The 21,721-nt window shown below is 52.7% G+C and overlaps 1 protein-coding gene across 6 annotated transcripts in view; it reads right to left on the minus strand.

The window, feature by feature from the left end:
• Nucleotides 1-21,721, minus strand: part of SPTB (spectrin beta, erythrocytic) — a 128,354-nt gene that overhangs the window by 12,269 nt on the left and 94,364 nt on the right. For all 6 annotated transcript variants that reach the window (XR_007152765.1, XR_007152766.1, XM_047861359.1 and 3 more), the window contains 17 exons: nt 19,594-20,350; nt 18,964-19,166; nt 18,761-18,851; nt 17,235-17,381; nt 15,738-16,001; nt 15,166-15,372; nt 14,451-14,540; nt 10,839-11,117; nt 10,243-10,373; nt 9,141-9,345; nt 8,508-8,882; nt 6,789-7,033; nt 5,584-5,722; nt 5,028-5,112; nt 3,994-4,190; nt 3,638-3,687; nt 3,071-3,149 (listed from right to left, as the gene is read on the minus strand). Coding sequence is in view for 4 of the 6 variants with exons in the window: in XM_047861359.1 (XP_047717315.1) it covers nt 3,071-3,149; nt 3,638-3,687; nt 3,994-4,190; nt 5,028-5,112; nt 5,584-5,722; nt 6,789-7,033; nt 8,508-8,882; nt 9,141-9,345; nt 10,243-10,373; nt 10,839-11,117; nt 14,451-14,540; nt 15,166-15,372; nt 15,738-16,001; nt 17,235-17,381; nt 18,761-18,851; nt 18,964-19,166; nt 19,594-20,350 (3,544 nt within the window). In the remaining 2 variants the exon portion in view is untranslated. The remainder of the gene's footprint in view (nt 1-3,070; nt 3,150-3,637; nt 3,688-3,993; nt 4,191-5,027; nt 5,113-5,583; nt 5,723-6,788; nt 7,034-8,507; nt 8,883-9,140; nt 9,346-10,242; nt 10,374-10,838; nt 11,118-14,450; nt 14,541-15,165; nt 15,373-15,737; nt 16,002-17,234; nt 17,382-18,760; nt 18,852-18,963; nt 19,167-19,593; nt 20,351-21,721) is intronic.

Genomic DNA, 21,721 nt, shown 5'->3' on the forward strand with positions numbered 1-21,721 from the left:
GCTGGGACCTTTAAGCCTGGAGTGATCTGAAATGACCTGGATCCTCTGTAGTACCATTTTCCCCCGTGAAATCAATCACAACCTTTCAACAATCAACACCTCCCTGCAGATGCACTGGGGATTCTGAGGCACCCAGGGCCTGGGAGATGAGAATGCTTAGCAAGAACCCCAGGCCCTTCCCACAGCCACCCCCAGGATGAAGGGACACATACAGGCAGGGGGTACTGGGGTGACAGTGCCAGGCACTGAGAGGAAGGGGAATGCTCAGCCTGCTGCCAGGCCCTCATCCAGTGCCCCGGGGCCATCTTCAGGGCATAGACTTTGGCAGGAGCTGAGGCCCAACCCTGCCTCTCTTTCCCCAGCCAAGGACAAAGGCAAACACCCCAGCCCTTTGCCTCTTCTTTCCCATCCAGCCTCATACCAGCTAGCACCTGACAAGCTAACAGGCTCCTTAGAACTAAGGATGGGACCAGAGGAAAGTGGGGAAACCCATCTCTCCCAGCCCCTCCCTTTATTTAACTATACTGTTGATATACAGGAACGTTCTGGACTTTCTGCAATCCCAAAGAGGGCTTTATAAGGGTGAGGAGACCCAGGACGATTAGGTGGTTTGTATAAAATCATACAGGAAGGTTCTAGCAGCATTAAGGACTAGAACCCAATGTCCTGACTTCCACTCCAGAAGTTTTGGCTTTTGTGATACCTTATTTTTTTCTACTTGGCCTCACGCACACACTTACATACTTACCTGTATGAAAGGACCAGTTTTTTTTTTTTTACCAGAACGTGCTCTGTGGAAAGGTGGTGAGGGAGGCAATCAATTGTACAATGATGTATTTGAGGAAAAGATGGACGTGGAATGCACTCCAGTCCGTGTGTGTGTCTGCGTGTGCTTTTGCAAACACCTGGAAAGGGGGGGTACCAAGCTGGGGCCTGCAGGGTGGCCACCCGTGGTGTGTAGCAGGTGTCTGGTCCACTCCCATCTGTTCCCCCAAGCAGGAAGCCAGCATGCACTAGTGATGGGTTTCACATAAAGCAGCACCACATGGATCGATTCTACAGGGCACCCACACCAGACCACACACATGGGACAGCGTGAGAGCCACCCTAACCCAGGCCCGGCCAGGGAGAAGGCTCAGCACACTGCCAGCCCTTCCTGGGAGAGGCCAGTGGTTTCTGAAAAGGTGTCCCAGCCTGCGTGGGACCCATTTTCCTCTCTCCTCATATCAAAGACCGACTGGGTATCACACCCTCCCTTGGAGTTTTGTAGATCCTCATAAAACCCAACAAAGGGCTCAGAAAGGAGAAGCGGCAGGAAATTTGTTTCCATGAGGCCTCAGGCCTGGTATTCACTTGATTTGCCATCTGGATTCTTCCTGTAGCAAACACAGGCATCCTCCCATTTGACGGAGTGGCTGGCTCTTGGGAAGGGTCTCAGATGTGGGTTCGTTCCCACCTTCCAGAGATACTCAGGTCCAAGCAGGTTTTATTCCCCCAAACCCAGGGACATTCAGGTGTTGGATGGAGGCAGCTCTGACGCACACGTAATTACATTTGCACAGACGTACATGACACGGACAATGGAGTTGCTCAGGTGGCCACAAAGGAGCCCGCAGACCGGGGACACCACTGCACGTAAAGACACACAGGGACGCACAGCCGAAGCGCAGGAGGTGCCGGACAGTCCCAGCCCCAGTGTCCACAGTTCGGGCAGCCCTCAAGTTCTCTCTCCTTCCGGCGGGGGCTGTTTCAGGCAAAAGGGGCTGGGACCAAGTCCGCCAGAGATCCCACATGCGGTGATGGGAGCTTCAGAGAGCACTTCTGGGAAGGACCCTCCATTGGGAGCCCAGGAATGCCCTCTGCTGGACATGAAGGGCTGGTGCAGCTCAGAAAGGGACTCTGGCCAGGCTGGAGGCAGCAGAGGGAGCTCAGAGTGTGGAAGAGTGTGTGAGTGTGAGTGTGTGTGGCTCTCAGGGGTGTGAGAAGGGCTGACAGACCTGACAGGGATTTTGCACAGGAAATAATCACTGTATGTGCATTTTTCTGCGGTGGTGCACGTATCAAATTTCCACCTAGAATGCCAATTTCCCTTAAAGGTTCAGGCAAGCTTAACCGGGCAACTAGAGAGGTGGGGTACATGCATTGGTGAGCCATGCAAGGCACGTGCCGAAGTCTTGTCTTCTTCTCAGCCGCTCCCCAGGGCATTTCTCCAAAATCTAGGTTACAGCCTTACCCGGCTCCCTGTACAGACACCCTGGGTCTTTTCAGCTTATGGACCTATTCCTTCCTGAAGACATGTGCCCCAAGCCTCCAGCAGCTGGTTTGTCTTGGACCCTCCCAACACCTCCGCCAGCCAGGACTCTGATGCACCTTACTTTCCTACAAGTTTGGGGGACTGGCCCTGTGACCCAGAAGCCCTGGTGCTCTCCTTCACTCCTGCACAGCTCCTTGAAGTCTGTTCCTGCTTCAGAGCCAGCTCCATATCCAAACTCACTGGCTCACAGGCATCAGGCCTGGGAGCAGCAAAAGGAAGGAGGCTCTGTGTAGGAGGGAGGGATCTGCTAGAGGGTGGCTGTCCCCGCTCCACTGCCCTAAATGTCTGTGGCTGGCGCAGGCGGGATCAGATGGTCTATTTGTGCATGTGTGTGTGTGTGTGTGTGTGTGTGTGTGTGTGTGTGTTCAGGGCCTACTGTGTGAAGGATGGACTGAGAGGGAAAATGGGAAAAAGAATGATGTGTAAAAATAAACCTTCCCTGGATAAACTGTTTCTCCTAATGTAGATGGTGATGTATTTATACAATAAAATTTATTAGACTAGATAATACCAAACTAATAGAGTCATATGAGTGGGCGGGCATGTCAGTTTCTTCTGGGTTGAAGGAAGGAGGCCAATTATTCTAGAGATTAAGGAAACCTAAGTTAAAAAGGAAGACTGATCTGAAGGAGGAGTCTGGAAGGCTGGGTGGTGTGCGCCTGTCCTCGCCTTCTGCCTCGGCTGAGCCTAGTAGGGATGAGCAGGTTCTGGCAGCAATGACTCCCAGGAACCAGACAAACCAGACAGGAAACTGACCGGGGATGTTCTCTCGGTGGCTGCTCGATGCGGACCTCGGGGAGCCTCCCCTGCTGTCTCGCCTTCCTCCTCTTGAGGCCTAGAGAGGACACAGCCCCTCTTTAGAAACCACCTCCCTGAGGCGGATGCCTACCCCCAAGGCACACACATCAGCTATCTCCTGGTCCAGGCCTCCTGGCAACAGGCACTTAGCAAGGAGCTGCTTAATCTGAAGAGTTATGGCAGATACTTCAGAAACGGACATGGTCGTGCACAAAATGGCCTCTCAGGCACGTGTGCAGGTGGTGCCCAGAGCAGGGGAGGTGATTCTTCAGCAGCCACTGCTCTCTACCCATTTCTGCCTGTACCCCTAGATTCGAGGGAAACAAAAGCTCCTCTCTGCCTTTAAGCTACAGACACTCCAGATTTCTCTGGCTAGTGGCCCAGGTGTGAGAGGTCACATGCGCACTGTTAAAACATCAGGGGGCCTGTTTCTGATTAAAAAAGTACCCTCCCTCTCCCTTCCCACCCATCCTCCTTGGCAGAGTGCTCCTGCTGGGTCTACCGCCTGGCCCTCGCCATACTTACCCAGGCTCCTCCTCAGGTCTCTCTGGGGTCTGGCGTTCTTTTAGCTCAAGCTAGGGGAAGAAAAAGGCCCAGAGTATCAGAGCAGTCACAGAGAAGAGCTTGCCGTTAGACCAACTTTCTCTACAGATGGCTCCCAATACACCTGGTGTTTGTTCCTTTTGAAAATACTTACCCCTTTTGCCTTTCACATTCAAAAGTACTTTCTACCTCTCCCATTTGCTTCCCACTCTCCCCCTTGCCAAGCCTCTTACACTGTCCATGGGTGCCTAATAATGGGCTCAGAGTTCTTGACTTGAGATAACCACGTCCCCCAGGCATGGCTGCTGAGAGCCTCCCAGCGCCCGTTCCCAGCTCACCGTAGTGGGCTTCTCCAGGGCCGCAAAGCGCTCTGCCCAGCTGGCTGTGGATTTCTCAAAGGCTTCATGCCTCTTGATAAGCTTTTCCACACTATCCACCGTGTGTCCAAAGTCCCGGCTGGCCAGGTAGGGCTCCTGGGCGATCAACCACGCTTCGGCCACAGAGGCGTCCCTCGAGAACTGGCACACTTCCAGTACTGCCAAGGGGAACAAGCCACAGATACCCCCACAGGACCCAGGGGCCTGTTAGCACCCAATGGGGGGCTGCTCAGCAGACAGGGAGCTAGCGGTCAGGCAGGAGGCCCGCACGGGTGCTGGTGAATTACACGGACACCCTGCTCCGTGGTGACCTGCGCCAGAAACCACTCTATCCCCACGCCACACCAGGTCCCTTCCTCATCTCTACCCAGAGTTACATTTGAAAAACACGTTAATCAGAACTCGAATTTGAAAACAAAATGTAATTTAGAGGTCTCCTCTTGAGGAGCAGCCTTTTGCCCTGAACACCCTCTCTTCCCAGCCCGCGGCTATCTCACATAATCACGCACAAGCAGCCATGGGCCCTGTAGGCCTTCCTGGCTTGTGCGTGGCTCCTCCCTGAGTGGCAGGGTTTTCCACCTTTCCTGTCTCCAGCTGAGGAGGACAGAGCTCTTTCTGTGCCTGACACGCCTCAGATCAAATATGCAGGAAGCTCTAGAGCCTTACCCTGTGACCACCCCCCACCCCCAGATTACAGCTCTACAAGGACACCAGCCTGGCACGAGGCGGCAGCATCTTCCCAGCTCAGGTTCTGCCCAGACCTGGGCGAGCCCAAGGGCGAGCAGGGAGAAGGCATGCTGGCAGGTGAGAGGTGGGCTTCCAGCAGCCTGTCCACACAGGTCTGTATGGACCCCAGAACCTTGCAGATGAGTGGTGCTGCGGGGGGCGGGGGCTCATCTCCAGGCAGTGAAAGTCACCCCTCCATGCCCCTACCTCAGCAGGCATCTGCACCCCCCCCCCCCCCCCCCCAGGTTCTGGGTCCCAGAGGTACTCACACATGCGGAGCCGCTCCCAGCGGGCCTCCCACCTCTCATTCATCTCCTTCCTCCTGTAGAGCACCTGCTTCAGTTTCTCACTGATCTGGGGGAAGGAAGGGAGAATCACTCAGGCTTTGGGAAACCTTTCCCCTGTCTGGGATGGTATGCAAATGGATCCTGCAAAGCATGCTGGGTTTGGTCACATGGATCTGACTTCAAGTCTGGCCCTGCCACTTGCCAGCTGTGCAACCCTGGGCAAGTTACTTAACCTCTCTGAGGCACATGTGCCTCACCCTAGGAAATGGGTGTTGCCAATCCCACGTGTGTGCATGTCATGGTTGGTTAGGCGGGTTGTGAGACTGCTCTCCACTACTAAGCTGCCAATCTTGGATGGGTTTGGTGAGGCTCTAATCCCTGGGCCTGCACACAGCCCTGATGCTCCATGAGTGAAAGAAAGAGGAGTCTCCTCAGAGAAACCATGGCCCCCAGCACCTTCCCCAGGAAGCTGTCTGGCCCAGCAAGAGTGAGGGCAAGGACACGGAGGGGCTCATCTTCCCCCCACTGTCTCTCTCACCTCCTCCGAGGCCTGGTGCTGCCTCTGCAGTAGGGACTCGCCCAGCTCCAGGCAGGCGCTAAAGTTCTTGCTCCGGGTTTCAATCTCTGCCTTGATGCCCTGGTGATACTTCATGAGCAGCTCCACCGAGGAGACGTCCCTGGGGAAGGGGGCAGGGTCAGGAATCGAGGAGGGAGTTTGGGGGAAGAAGGAAACTCTGGGTGACTCTGGCCTGCCTGATGCCAAGTCCTGACTGGAGAGGGCCACCCCCTGCCTGCCTGAGAGTCTGAACACACTTCCTCCTCTCTCTCTGGGCAGCCCAGCCCCAGCAGGAACACTGATGCCCTGGTGTCTGCCGTTGGTCAGTTGGCAGGGGATAGGTGGGGGATTTGGGAACCCCCAAAGAAGCCTGAGAACATTATTTGACAACAAAAAGGAATAAAGTACCGACACATCCTACAACATGGATGAACCTTAGAAAGATTGTGCCAGGTGAAAGAAGCCAATCATGAAAGACCACATAATGTAGAATTCCTTTTCTATGAGCAGTCTAGTATAGGCAAATCTAGAGAGACAGAAAGCAGATTCGTGGTCGCCAGGGGCTGGGGGAAGAGGAAATCATGGGGTGATGACTACTAAAGAGTACAGGGTCTCTTTTAGGGGTGATGAAAATCTTCTAAACTTGGATTGCGGTGATGGTTGCAAAAAAACCCCCTGGATGGGGCACTTTAAAAGGCTGAATTATACGGTATGTGAGTTACTTCAGGGTAACAATGTTAAATATAAAGGCTTGGCCATCAGGATGGGCACCCTAGGACACAGGGACAGAGGTGGGCTGGTGACCATTGCCTTTCATGGACAATGAGCTCCTTCCTGAGCTCCCCAGCCCAGCACTGGGAGGAAGAGTGCACAGTCTCGGACCTGCCCAGCTTCGGGTACGTGAAGTGCTTATTTTCACTGATAGCTGTGGTCCTCGCCCTGCCGTCAGATCTGAATGGCAGAGGTCTTTCTCGCCACTCTCAGGGGTCCCTTCACTCTGAAGTGCTTGGTCCCCCCCACTAGAAGCTGAGCCACTCAGTTTCTGCCCAGGCCCAGCCTCAGGTGCCCCCACAGTCCAGGACCGTCTCTCCAAGGAGGAGTAGTGCCCTGAGGGCAGCACACTGGTCCGCCAGCCTCTGGGACCAAGTGGCTGAGGAGAGGGGCTGCCTTGAGGACGTCCCCCTTACCTGGGCCTCTCCTGGGTCTCGATCTGCCGGATGATGCCCTCCATCCAGGAGAGGAGGTCTCGGACCATGCTCAAGAAGCGGAATTTGTCTGCCGTGTCCACCAGCTGGGTACGGCGTCCCACACAGGCGTCGAGCAGTGCTTGCCACGCAGCAGACACCTCCTGCTCCTTGTTCTGGATGGCATCTGCTTTTTCCCCAGCGTATGCTGTCTGCAGGCGGGTGGCCACATCCTGGAACTGCTGTACCTGTGGTTGGGCGAAATTGGACGTTGTTCGCCAGAAAGACGTGTCTTGGGCCTCTGATGGGCAAGGGCAAGGGATCTGTCTCCTCCTGGTCTCCCTCCCCAGGGCTCTTCTAGAAGGCAAGATCTTCAGCCTCCCACCAACACTGGGGGAAAATGCACCTTGTTTTGGCCTCTATGGACCCATGCTATCCCTGGGGCTTTGAGGAGGATACAGGAGTGGAAGGGACCCTATGCCCTTTGATCTCCCTAGAATTAATGGGAGTAACTATGTGCCAGGCACTGTTCTAAACATTTTCTTATTTATTACTTTCTTAATCTTTACAACCATCCCATGAAAGAGGTACTATTGTGATCCCTGGTTTCAAGGCGAGGAAACTGAGGCACAGGGAGGCTTGGTGACTGGCCTGAGGTCATTCACACTAGAAGAGGGGTGCAGACTGGGGGTATGCTCCTGAGTTCCTGTTCTTAACCACTCAACATGCTGCCTCTCTGAGGAAGGGGCTGTACCGGACCCCCTGTCTAAGGCCAGTCCCAGCACAATGAAGCCTTATTCCTGAGACTTCAGCAGGCTGTGCCCACCTCAGGGGCTCTGGCATCCACAAGGCACAAGAGCCTCATGACAGACCCCACCTCCAGCTGGACAGATTCCTGGGAGGTCCTCTCTTGGGTGAACCAGGGCCCAACTGGCCTTGGTGTCCCATCCCTGAACCCTGATGGGTGGGTGCAGGATTCCATAGCTAGCCTCTCTCCCAGTCTCTCTGGAAGGCCGCCGAGGCCCCGGCATTAAGATCCTTTGCTCTCACCCTTTCGATCACATCAAGTTCTGTGGAGCCCTATGGACCTTCAGAGGTGTCTTGGAGGCCTTCCAGTGATGGGAAGAGAGGGTCTAAGCAGATCTTGGGGTCCCTCCAGCTCCCATATAGAAAGACCAAACAGCCTGGTGGCTGAGGGCATGGTGTGTATAGCCAGACTGCCAGGATCTGAATCTTGGCTCCACTGTTGATCTATGTTCCCAGCCAACTTGTTCACTCTCTCTATGCCTTGCTTTCCTCATCTATAAAATGCAGATAATGTTAGAAGCTACTTCAGGGGGTGGCAATGAGGATTCAGTGCCTAAATAGATTGCTTATACCCATACCTGGTGCTAGAAAAGGAACATACATATATGTTCGCTCGTAACACTGTTATACGACCAGAGAAAGAACATTTTAAGATATGTTTTGCGTTGGGCTTTTCTGAAGATTCAGTTTGAAGAACTACTTCTGAAGCTAAGGAATGTCTGAAAGCCGCAGCTCCCTGCCTTTCTGTCCCGAGCTGTTGCCTTTCTTAGGAGGTGAAATTTCCTGGTGTCCATTCTAGAGGTTTCACCTCTAGAAGCCAGAGAGGTCTCGACGCCCCCAGGGGCCTGGTCATGGGAAAGATGTGAAAGGCAGGTCCCTGGAGCCTGCAGGTGGGCAGCAGGGGACAGAAGGCACCTGCAAGCCCAGCATCTGCAGCTCCCGCTCAAAGGCAGTGTGCACCCGGTGGAAAGACTCGGCAGTGCTGGCGTCCAGCCCCACGTCCTCGGGCAGCTCACGGTGCTTCTCATCGATGAGGCCCAGAATCTCGGCGCCCGTGTAGAAGTAGCGGTGCAGATCATGGGAGGCGGCCAGCAGCTGCATGCGCGTGTCGATGAGCTCTAGCAGGTCTGCCCACATCTCGTTCAGCCCATCCTTCCACTCGGCGATGGTGGCCGCTTCGCTGTGGCCTGCGTCGATGAGCCGCTCGATGATGATGTTCACGTTGTCCACCCGTTCCTGCCCAATCGCCCCAGTCTCCCGGGCAAAGTCCCGGAACTTGTCCCGGAGCAGCTGGACACGGGGTAAACAGAAACGTGGTTATGGGGCCCAGGGGTGGGGTGGTGTCATCACCCCAGCTGCAGACTTTCTTGAGTGGCAGCCAGCTGGAGCCACAGTCCCACACCTGCCCAGGGCAGCCTGAGTCCACAGTGGTGTCTGCATCTCCGGGTAGCAGTGTGTGCACGTGCGTGCGTGCATGCACGCCCGGAGTGACCGCTCCTGCAACTATGGCATTCGAGGAAGACAGAGAAAGCAGTTGTGAGTACTCACAGTGACATGGTCAAAGTCTTGCCCCATTTCAAGGGAAGAGGCCATCCGCTCCTTTTCCGTAATCCACTGCTCCAAGTCATCTGCCTCCCTCTTCAGCTGGAACAGGTGGTACATGTTCTCCAGCTTCCGCCTGCGCTCCTCCGCCATGTCCTTCAGCCCTGCATACTGCTTGTCCACCTGCCCCTGAAGCCGGATGATCTGTTCCCTGGAATTCAAAATAAGAAGGCACTCAGAGATGGAGGCAGAGAGCCCAGAGCAGCTAGTGCAGGGGAGCTGATGTACTCCTCCCACCTGTGGCAGGGATACATGGGGAGGGAAGGCAGGAGAAATGACAGCAGCTTTCCCCGGGGAAGTGCTGGGGAGAAAAAAAGAACCATCCCTGAGACCAGAATGCCTCAAGGTGCCTCCCACATCACCCAGGGAAGCTTAGAGAGACAAAAAAGAAGCCCCTCCATATTCCTCCAAGGAGGCTGAAGGAGCAGCACTATGAGCGGGCTCCAGCACCAGCAGGGAGGGGTCTGTGGTCCCAGGCGCTCAACCCCTGGGGCTCCCCTGAGAGACGCTGCAGGGAGATGCTGAAACCCCACAGTGGTGTATGCCCTGTGGGCAGCCGAGGACAGGGCTGAGCCCGGGGTGGGAGGTGCAGCCTGAGGTGTGCAACCCAGTGGGCCCCCATCTGTGCAGAACCAACTAGATGGGTGTCGGTTTTCTACCTTCATGCCCACACAATGATTTTGCTGAGACACTGTGAGATCCTGAAGTATCCTCTGGACCATAAAGAGAAAAGCGAAGTTACTCTTCAGTGTCTCTTAGCATAATCTAACTCTACGAAAGATTAGGTCTCTTGGTTCACCAAGAGGGGAATTTTGCTATTGCATTTTCTGATCTTTTTGCAAATCAGGCTTTAGTTGGCCCCGTTTGAAGTTACTCACACACAACCGAAACATGAAATGGAATTGGGCCAATCAGCAGTTTTCTCAAACCCACAGTTTCCATGAAAACTGTTGCTATTTTCCCCAAAACTGTTGCTATTTTCCCACTTGGACCCGCAGGGATCCCGGTTGGTGGGGCCCCGGCCAAGTCACTCTTGGTGCACACGCACCCCTCAGGGTGGCCTGCAGACAGCAGGCTCTGGGCCCTGGAGGCCAGCTGCTTGATGTTCCTCCCGTACTCCTCCACCGTGTGTTGCTGCCTCAGATGCCGCTTCAGCATCACGATGGCGCCCTCTTCATCCTAGGAGGCAGCGGCTGTCAGGGCACCTGCTCAGGGAGGTGCTCGAGACTGGGGAGGGAGGGGGGGGGTAGCCAGGCTCACGGGACCCCCCCCCCCCCCACACACACACAAAGAAAACTGTGCATGATTCCTTCCTGTGATTCCTTTCCCACGACATCCTACCTTCCTCTTGGTTCTTTTCTGACTCCTACCCTCCCAGGCCCAGCTCCACCCTTCTGACCCCAGGAGAACTTGCTTAGAGATCCCGCACACCTCATCTCCCATCCCTCCCGTGGCAGTCCATCAGTACAGAATCCATGGCATGAGAAAGGTGAGGAAATCTTGGGTTAGGTCAAATCTAAGTTGGCAGACAGGGCACCTGACTGCAGTGTGTATGCTGTAGCGGGTATCCTCACACACCCGGACGTACCAGGTGTGACTGCCCCCCGACTGCCCCAGCCTGACCCCCCCCCAGCCCGGGCCGACCTTCGGGGTCTCGTCGGAGATGATGTAGAGCTCCTGCTCACTGATCCAGGCCTCGGCCTCGCCTGCGTCCAGGTAGTACTGCTGTGCCTCGCTGGCGTCCCGCAGGCGCTGCAGCCTCCCGGCCGCTGCCTCCCGCAGGGTGTCCCACAAACCCTGCAGGCGCCCCAAGCGCTCCTCGATGTCCTGGCAGTCGACCTCCGCCACCTCCACCAGCCGCTGCCCTCTCTGCAGCACGTCCTCCACCCGTGGCGCATGGCCCAGGATCTCATTCTGCAGGGTCTGTGGGCGGAGGGGAAGGGCTCAGAGGCGGGGCTCTCCCGCCACAAAGGGGGGCCAGGCTTGCACTCTGGCACCTTCGCGGGCAGGCTCCTGCACGGAAAAGCTAGTGCCGAGCAGGTGGTGGCCGTAAAAACTGCCCCTGACCACGTGCCAGGCGCGGCGCTAGGCACCACCCAGCACCCTCCGCCCGCCGTCAGAGAGGAGCACGGAGGGCAGTGAGGAGCCGCTAGGTAACACGTGGGCAAAGAGTGGCAGCGCGGCATTTGAACGTGGCCCTCTCTGCTCCCTGTGCTTCCTGTGTCTCAGCAGAGCTTGCTTCTTAGCTGTACTTGTTGGAGGAAAGGAAAATAATTTTTAAATGGCCTTGATATCTTATTTTAGCATCTCTGGCTCCATGTACAAGAGTTGACAGTTACTCCTTGTTCAGATTTTAGGATTTGGGCTCCCCGCCTCCCCATTTCCATGCCTCAAATCTTTTGTGAACTTTGTATTATTTCCTGTTTAAGCATTTAGCCACCGAAATAGCATTCTCCTCTCACTCTGGTGTCTAGGTCACCTTTTTCCTCAGGGGGCCATGACCCACGTGGGACTTACTTTCTGGGTCCTGGAGCCCCAAGCCTACTTGTTTCTTGTGTGTGGGCTCTCGGCTCCTTACACCTCCTCTCCTCCCTTTGTACAATTTGCCTGTGGCCTTTAAAACCACCCAGAGGGCGGGGGCAAGAGCTGTACACACAAGTAGTGCAGTGACTGTCAGCATTTAAAATCTACAGACCCAGCACTATCCACAAGTCACCCAACTTGCTGAAATGCCTTTTTACCCTTTCGACCCGAAATCTCAATTCTGACAATTTTTTGTGGTCCGGCTAATTGAATTCAAACAACCCATGGTGTCAGCTCCGTGTGCCTCTTTACTATTCCTGAGATCTTACGACCTCTGCAAGGGATCCTGCAAGGTATTTCGCTCCCTTTTTTTAAGCAATTCCTTTATCGGCTTCCATGCAGTGTGCTCACTTATGATGTATTCTTCATACCTCACGTGACCAACATGTATTTATTATTTCCTGGGTACAAGGCCTTGTTCCAGGTTCTAGGGACAGCCTGGGAACAAGATAAATAAAACCCCCTGCCCTCATAAAGCTTATGCTGTTGTAGAGGGAATAGAAGGTGAGCATGCAAATAAGTGAATAAATGTGGATAATGGGTACCATGAGGAAAATACTGCAATGAGATGAAGAATGTCTACGGATGCGTGCTGATGGCTACCTGAGCCCGGGGTGTCAGAAAGGGCCTTCCTGAGGAGATGGCATGAGTTACGAGAAGGAGGCCACCTCACAAAGACTTGGGGCGTGAGTGTTGCCGGCAAGACGGAAGAGTGAGTGTGAAGTCCCTGGGGTGGAAGCAAGCCTGCACTATCTGTAGGCCAGAGACAGGGCCAGGAAAGCTACAATACTGTGATGAGGAGGGCCAAAGTGATGAGAGGTGACTTTAGAGGAAGGCAGGGGCCAGATCAGGTGGGACAGTGGTTCTTAACCCTGGTTGCACATTGAATAAGCTGGGAAGACATACAGAGTCAGGGCCCTATCCCCAGAGACCTTAATTAATTTATCTGACACAGGAACTGGGCATTCTTAGGTTTCAAAGTTCCCTCAGGTGATTCTCATGTGCAGTCAAAGTTGAGAACCATTCATACCTTGCAGGATTTGTTCTAGTTGCAATGGACAGCCATTAGAGCAGTGGTTCTCAAAGTGGGATCCCAGACCCATGGCAGCATCATCACCCAGGATCTTGATAGATATGCAAATTATGAGGCTCTACTCCCAGAGTCTGAATCAGTAGACCTGAGGTGGATCCCAGTCAACTGTGTTTTAACAAGCCCTCTAGGGGAGTCTGATGCACACTGAACTTTGAGAACCACTGCAATAGAGGGAGTGATGAAAGGAGATTTAAGCCTTAGCGAGTCTAGTCTAAAGTCGTCTTTACTAGGGCAGCCATGCTCTCCCAGGAGACTACCTTTCCCTTCTTGATTAGGGGAACCCCATCCATATTTGTCTTGCTCTTTTCCTGAAATAGCAACCTTCATCCAGGGGAGTTCAGAGTCTTTTGGCAATAACACCAAGGTTAGACAGAGTCAAAATCTTTAGTGTTGCAGGGAGCGATGTTGGGTCATTTTACAGTTGAGGAAACTGAGGCCCCAAGAATACACTCTTCTGTCAGTGTCCTTCTTTTAAATGGAGGTTGTGACGTTAATTGAATCCCCACCTACTACTTTCTGGCCCAAGTCCCTCCCTGTGCCCACTGGAGGCTTTATGACTAGGTTGTGTCAACTGGAAGCAAAGGGTCTGAGAGTTTTCAGACACCTCTTTGAATGTAAATCAGACCCCTGCACAGCAGCTGGGCTCTGTGAGCAGATGTCAGCTGCTATTGTTTGGAGGAAGTACTATCTGTCCTGACCTTTCTTCCCCAAGGAGCTGCAATACTGACTGGCATTCTGGGACACACTGCTCTTCTCTGGGATAAGTTCCCGGGCTCTCATTGCTCTTGGCTGTGGCTGCCCCCACTCCCTGACCCAGAGAGGAGACCGGGCAGCAGGGGCAACTCTCTGCCCAAGAGTAGGGTCTGTGGCCAGCCCATCTGGACACAGAGACACCCTGAGCCCATGCAGCTGTATCTTCTTGGAAGATACAAGAGCATACTTGTATTCCTGATATAGGAGGAAATATGGCATCTGCTCACTTCCAGGAGTCTCACCAGGGCCACAGAAGTAACTAGGGTCATCAGGCTTAAGAAAGAGCAGAACAGCAAGTGGATGTTGTTCCAAAGGTTCAGATACCAAGTTTAGTGGCTTCCTAATGGGGCTTGAGCCCCACAAATATTCTCATGTGTTGGGAGAAATGGGTCCTACTTACCCTGAGGGCCAGGCTCAGCCCTGGAAGAGGGGCAAGTCATTATTGAGAAAGAAATCAGGAACTATGGGCTTCCTTTCAGGGAGGCCATGGGATACAGAAGCCATAAAGCACAATAAACCCTGGGCCAGGGCTTCTGGGTCCTGCACTCACGTATGCTCTGATGGATCTAAATGCCCCCAAATCCTTAAACATCTGGACATCCCCTGACCAGCCCGGCTCTGCTATGGACTTCCCAGAATTCTCTCTGCCATCACCAAAGCTTCTCTTTTTATGGGGTCTGTGAGCCTCATCGCTACCAACGAGAATAATAATCTGCTGTTGCTGGCTTTCTGCATGTCAAGGCTGGGAGTTCCTCCCTGGGAAGGGCAGGGGCAGGGAGGAGGTAGTGGGGGTGGGGGGGGCACTAACCAGGTGAAGCAGGACTCACCTGATTCTTCTTCATGAACAGCTGTACAGTTTGTAGATTCGTGCCATAGTCTGCTGACTGGGCCAGAGGCAGCCTCTCTTCCACCCACAGCTGTAGAGACCAGAAGGCAAGGGCAGCTGATGATGGTCATGGTCAACTTTTCCCCACACACTCACCTGGGTCAGATAGAGCTCTTTCCTGCTGTGTCTCCCTGGTTCTTCCCAACGCCCCATGAGGATTTTGCCCCCATTTTATAGATGGGGACAGTTTGATATTACGAGGTTCCAAATGACTTGCTCCTGGTCACACACGGGGCAGGTAACATAGCTGGATTTGAACCCAAGTCTGTCTGCCCCGAAGTCCATAACTGAGTTACCATTCAAAAAGCATTGGTCGAAGGCCTGGGTGGCTCAGTCAGTTAAGCATCCAACTCTTGATCTCGGCTCAGGTCATGATCTCACAGCTTGTGGGATCGAGTCCTGCATTGGGCCTTGTGCTGACAGCATGGAGCCTGCTTGGGATTCTCTCTCTGTCCCTTCCCCTCATGCTCTCTCTCTCTCAAAAATAAACATTAAAAAAAACGCTTAAAAAAAAAGCACTGGTTTTACTATCATATTTAATGCAATAATCACATTGGCTTTCTGAGATAAGGAGATGAGGGGACCAGAAATCTTTAAAAACTCCCTAGGGCTGCAGCCAGCCATCCTGCCTCTAGGGGGGGTCTGTACCCACTCACCGTCTCATCCTCTAAGTCCCGGCTGATCTGCAGCTTGGCTCGGGATGACTCCAGCTGCTTCTTTCTCCTCTCCAGGGGCTCCAGGAGGTCCAGGAACCGCTTCTCGATGCTCACGTCTGTGTCTTCTGCCTCATCTCCCAGTGAGGGCACCTGGGCAAGCAGCTCCCCCAGCTCCTCCTTCCGCACATTCACTTGGTCCTCCACACGCTGGGGCATAAGGGGACAGTGTCAGTACCAACCTTGGCACCTGGATAGTCCCTCATTCTCATCATCATCCGTATCCCATTCATCTTTAAAGGCCCCACCTCCCCCCAGGAAGTCTCCCTGGGTGCCCCCACTCTTCCTTCCTGCCTCACAAGTGCCTGTCCTATACTTGTGGTGCATGCTTTTATTAACCCCGGATCCCTGTCTTCACTACAACGGGGTAGGAGATGGGTTATGAACCAGGAGACATTTTTGCTTGATAAAGGCAAGCCCACCTAAGAGGAACAGGAGTACTTACTTTCAGGTTGCACATTTGCTTCCTAAGATCTCCTATTCCAACACTCCCAGTCTACAACCCACTCACGTGCCTTCAGCTTAGCCAGCATCCGGTTGACACTGGTCAGGTCCTTGCCAGGGTCATCGGACCGCAGCTGGTCCTCCATAGCACTGATCCACTTGTTGAGGTCGGCGTGGGTCTGTGAGCGCAGGTAGGAGTTCCTGGCAGCTGAGAGGTGCTGGGTCCTCTCCTGTGTGGTGGCCTGAAGTTCATCCCAGAGCCGGTGCAAATCTTCCAGCCTCTGGGACACCAGGGCCAAATAATGAGGCTTCTCCTCCATCAGCTGCTTTCCTTCCTGTGGGGGAAACAGGAGGGCTCACCCTTTGAGGCCAGGCAGCCTCGGAACAGCCCTGCTCCAAGTGGTTGCCAGGGGTTAACTGAGGTCAGGGAGGCAAAGAATCTGCCTGGAACTCAGGTGAGGCTCATCTCAAAGACTGCACCCCCCCCCCCCCACCCGAGTTATTTTCAGGAGAAGGTGTGACAGGGAGGAGTATGTCTGGAGCAAAGGACTCAGGGAGATTGATTGTAGTATGGGGAGTTGCAGACCAGGATCAACTGATGCTAAATTATTTTTTAATTAAAAAAGATTCAAGATCCATCCAGGTACAAGCAGCATGGAAAGGACTCTACTCTCTCTTGATGGTTTTCCCAGAGGCTATGCACTGCTAACCTTTGTGATATGTTTTAGTTACTGAGTGTGTCTTACCTGGTTTTCACCTGAATAAATGTACCCTTTTAGGTGAGTACAGTATAATATGACATAGGCCTAGAAATAGATGTTGCTAATAATAGCCAATAGTTACTGTATGCCCAGTAAGTGCTAAGGGCTATTCTAAGTGCTTTAATGCTCACCATCCCTTGGCTAGGTATTGTTATTACCCTCATTTTTCAGATGAAGAAACTGAGGCCCAGAGAGGTTGAGGAGTTGGACAGTCTGGCTTGGAGCCTGCACCTTCAACCACAATGGCTTCTTCCTACTTTTTCCTGGACAGCCACAGTAGGGAGGAGTAAATGCAACTGATTCTCAGATCTACCACCAGCTACATTTTGACTTGGGCCCTTGGGCAAGCTTGTTATAGGGGGGACCCCTGGCTCCCCATCTATGAGGGGTTGTCCTGCCCATCCAAATAATGAGGGTCAATGGTCCCCCGAGCCACTCTACTCATCTCATATACTCCTTTGCCCTTGGGAGGGACAGTGCTGGTGTCCTGGTGAGAATAACGGAAAGCAAACAGAGATAACTGGTGTCCTGGCACTAGATGCTGAGGCACCAACTCGGGTTTTCTCACTGTCCTGGACTGTCTCTAGACTCAGGCCTCCCAGAGGAAGCACCAATTCTGACCAGACCCTACAAGGCTGGTTATACCAGGAGCTCTGAAGGTTTGGCTACTATTTAGAGAAGTTTTTCACTACCAGGGTCTATACCATCCAGTAAGCTTCAGATAGTGTCTATGCCCTGAGTGAAGCTTATTCAGGTAAGCACATCTGAGCAGAGAGCCCCCCACCACTCACCATTTGCTTTACTTACTGCATCAATGCTATCTAACCATCCTTGGTGGGAAGCCAGGTCTGCCACAAAGGCCTGGTGCTTCAGCCACTTGTTTTGAAGGTTTCTCACTTCATCATAGGAGACATCCTGAGATGTTAGCAGCTTGTCATTGATCCAGAGAGTGAGCTGTGGACAGAAAGCGGGAGTCCAACAATCTCTGAGTGTACCTCTTTGGCCAGGGGCTCAGGGCAGGTCCTGATCTCCACCTCTGGCTGCAGAAGAAGGCCAAGGAGAGGAAGTAGGAATACAGCAGAGTACTACTCTCCAAAGCTCTTGGTTCCTATCTCCCAGCACAGCCAACTTAACCTGTGTTGTCTCAGGGTTAAAACATAAGCACCTGAGTGTCTTCCCTAGTAGACTGTGTGCAGTATGACTCCAGGGATATCTATGCTTCTCTCCATATTTCCAGGACCTAGGACAGGGCCTGGCCTATTAGAGGAACTCAGTGAGTGTTTACTGGATGGACAGATAAATCCATCCTTTGGCAGTAGGGTGAGAAATGATTAATAAACACAGAGAAAATGTTATCTGAGGAAGAAGTCAAGGGCAGATCCTATATTTAACAATGAGGGAAGAACCGTGATAAGCATCCAATGTTTCCAAGATGTCCTGGCAGCATACCAAGCCTGGTTGGTGCCAAGGGCAGAGGTAGATGAAAACAAAGTTGTTTGGGCAGGGTGGAAAGGGGTATGAGGATGGGAGCAAAAAAGAAGTCAGAGAAAGCACCATTCCACACAGAAGTACTGCTCATGGAGGGACTCAGGAGTGTGGCTTACACCAGGCTGAGCAAGGACCTCTGAGTCAGTTCTCCAACTGGGAGGTTTGTTGAAAATGCTGTTCTCTCTCTCTCACCCCTTAAGGTTCTGATTCATCTGGGCCTCAGTGGGGCCCAGGACTTTGCATTTAATGAGGGCCAGGACTGGCTCCATCATTTTCAGGGCCCATTGCAAAATGGAAATACTCAAAATTATTAAGAATTTCAAGATGGCAACCACAGACCATTAAATCAAGCATGGGGCCCTTCTAAGCACAGGTCCTGTATGAATGCACAGGTTGCATGTTCTTGAAGCTGGCCTTGACTAGGGCCCTAGGTGACTTTAATATAGATAGCCCTAGGGCCACTCTTTGAGGAACCCTGCCCTAGACTGCAAATTAAAAGATGACTTTGTAGATTCAAGGTTAAAAAAAAAAAAGAAAGAAAAAAGAGAATTGTAGAACCAAAGATTCTAGAAGATGACCTATGCTATCAAATACCCAGAGTTTCCCTCATGAAATTCCAGACTCCCAACTTGGAATCCTGTGGACTTTTTTTTTTTTTTAAGTTTATTTACTTATTTTTTAGTAATCTCTACACCCAACGTGGGGCTCAAACCCCTGACTCTGAGATCAAGAGCAGCACACTCCTCTGACTGAGCCAGCCTGGTGTACTCCCTGTGGACTTCCTAGGGCACTTTGATCCTAGAATGGAATCTCCTGCAAAGTGACCTGCCTTGCTGCAGCCTCACCTCTTGGCAGTTCTGGAGGAAGTTCTGGAGCTCCAAGTTGTCTCTCAGAGTTGCTGAGGCCTCCTGAGCCTTCTCCTTGTTTTTCCTGTGCCTGGAAGGGAAGCCGGATGCTGCGGTTCACAACATGGCTAAGCCTGGGAATCATGCACAACACCACCAGCCCTACCTGGCTCTGGCCTCATGACCTTGGGGGTGGAGAGTACCTGTCCTCAATCAGCTGCACCTTCTCTAGGATCTTGTCTGAGTAGAGGTTTTTGTCAGCTACCAGCTTGTTTCCAGAGTCCACAGGACTCAAGACCTTATCCTGGTTGTTCTCCATAGACATCAAGAAATCCTCAAACTTCCGGATCCCAGCCTCTGCAGCCTCTAGGGAGTCTGGGGGCTCCAAGTGAGCCAGAGTATATTCCTGTTGAAGCAAGTTTCCAGATAAGGGATGAAGACAAGCTGAGAGGGCAGTGAGGACACTTGCCAAGCAGTAGCACCGTGTGCAGCCATATAGGCTACAGCACGAATGGTGACCTGCTGGAGTTGTGCAAGGAAGAGGCAACCCCAGGCTTGGCCCCCGGCACCCAAGGAACAGTGTGCCTAAAGCCACATGGAAGGGTAATGGCTCAGGGGAAAATTTACAACTCCAGCCTGTAACTGACCCAAGAAGAAGGCAAAGTTTAGGACACAGGGCTGGAAAAGGCACATGATAAGGAACAAAGAGGATTTCCCCCCCATTGGCCAGAGAGAGTCCCCCAAAATTTGTTCTCTGAGAACATTCACAGACTCACCAGTGCTGTTGCCCTGAGAGATAACCCCACTTCCCAATCCTGAATGCCTCCCTCTACCTGATTGCTGAGGATGGCTTCAGCTTGCTTGGCATCTCTCTGGAACTCCTGGAAGCCAAGGCACTGGGCGAGCGAGTGGTTGCGACTCTCCCACATCCGGCACAGGGCATCCCAGCCCGCATCCAGGCCCTCCAGCCTCTGGCCCAGAAGCAGATACTCCGGGTCTGTCTGATCACGGATCACATTCTCTCCAGATACCCTGACATGCTGGTAGCTCTCTTGGTGCCCATCAATCTCGTCCTTGATGGCCGCATGCTGCTGAAGGAGCTGCTCGGCCTCCGGGAGGGACTCGGGCATGTCCTCGGAGGCCACGGCCTTCTGGGCCATGGACAGCCAGGACTGGAAGTCATCTAGATTCTGCAGGAAGGCCTGCAGCTGGCTGGCTTCACCCAGTGAGGCTTCCTGCTCCTGGAGGGCTTCCTGCAGGTCCTTCCACAGCTGCTCCACACATGTCTGCCGCTGGCCAATGTCCTCTCTCTGCTCAGGGTGAGATGCCATCAGCTGCTGCGACTCATGCTCCAGGGCACCCACGCGGGCCTGGATGGCGGCCACGTCGCGCTCCAACCCCGACAGCTTCCGCTGGATGGCAATGACGCCTGCCAGGTCCTGGCCCAGGTCTTTTGTGGACCGTACCACGTGCATCTTGTCCTCAATCCACTTGCTAGTCTCTTCACAGTCCACACAATAGTTACGCACCCGGAGGGCTGAGTTTACTGCCTCCCGCCTCTCTGACACTACTGTCTGGAATGCCAGCCACCTGCCAAGGGGAACACAGAAACCTACTTCCTTAACCCTTCCCACAGGGCATCTCTACCCAGATTCCCAGCAGAGTCTCTCTCCATAGATCTTGCACACCAAAGAAAATCATCTACCCAACAAACTGTGATGAGTAAAATTTATTTATCCAATTTTACCCAAGATAATATAGACTGCCAATCGGATATTTCCATCAGGAGGAGGCGAGATTCCAACCAGAAGTTAAGGAACAACCATGACGCTTAGTTTGGTTATGTAGTTGAATTCTGGGCAAACATATAACCTCCCCAGATTTTTTGAAATGCTGAAAATAATTAGAAACCTTACATTTATCAACTTAAAGGCAATTTCAGGACACAAGGTGCCAGTGGCCCTAAAGGAACCATACAGATGCCTAAGACCATGTTCACAGTGCCCAAGGCCTAAAAAGGTCACCTTGTTTCTTTTTTTTAAATTTTTTTAACGTTTATTTATTTTTGAGACAGAGAGAGACAGAGCAGGAGCAGGGGAGGGGCAGAGAGAGAGGGAGACACAGAATCTGAAACAGTCTCCAGGCTCTGAGCTGTCAGCACAGAGCCTGACACGGGGCTCGAACTCATGGACCGCGAGATCATGACCTGAGCCGAAGTCGGCCACTTAACCGACTGAGCCACCCAGGTGCCCCAAAGGTCACTTCGTTTCTAAAAGAAAAGAGGCCTGGGGTGCCTGGGTGGCTCGGTCAGTTGAACATCTGACTCTTGATTTCAGCTCAGGCCATGATCCCAGGGTCCATGCTGAGTCAGGCTCCATGCTGGGCATGGAGCATGCTTAAGATTCTCTCTCCCCCTCTTCCTCTCCCCTTCTCCTACTCATACACACACACACTCTCTCTCTCTCTCTAAAAAGAGAATAAAAGTGGCCTTATGGAGGAGGAGGAGGAAGAGGAAGGGAGAAACTGGGATTATAATTGAGAAATGGATAATATAATCTTGACCTTAAGATGCACTGCCAGAATGAAAATGGGAAATACGCAAAGGTCTGGCAGATGTTCTGGAACCTGGGGTTGGTCTGCAGCCCCCAGTAAGCTTCTTCTAAAGAGCTGGGCATCAGCATGGGCCGGGGCCACCAGAGACCCTCTCCTTGGACCCAAGTTTACTCATTCTGAGTAATATGTAATAAGTAAGTAATATGGAAGCACTTAAGAGTGTGCTGAGTGCTCATTTGCTGAGCTCATCTTTCTTGAATACCCACAGGGTATAATAAGTATTATGTTAGCTGTTGGGAGAACATAGTCATAGTCAGAATTCACCTTATGGAGTGTATGATTTAGAGAGAAATTAAGACAAGCTCACAAAATAACTGGTATAAAGTACTATGTACACCAGGCAGAGAG

This window comes from Prionailurus viverrinus, chromosome B3, assembly GCF_022837055.1.
Source record: "Prionailurus viverrinus isolate Anna chromosome B3, UM_Priviv_1.0, whole genome shotgun sequence".
Classification (NCBI taxonomy): domain Eukaryota; kingdom Metazoa; phylum Chordata; class Mammalia; order Carnivora; family Felidae; genus Prionailurus; species Prionailurus viverrinus.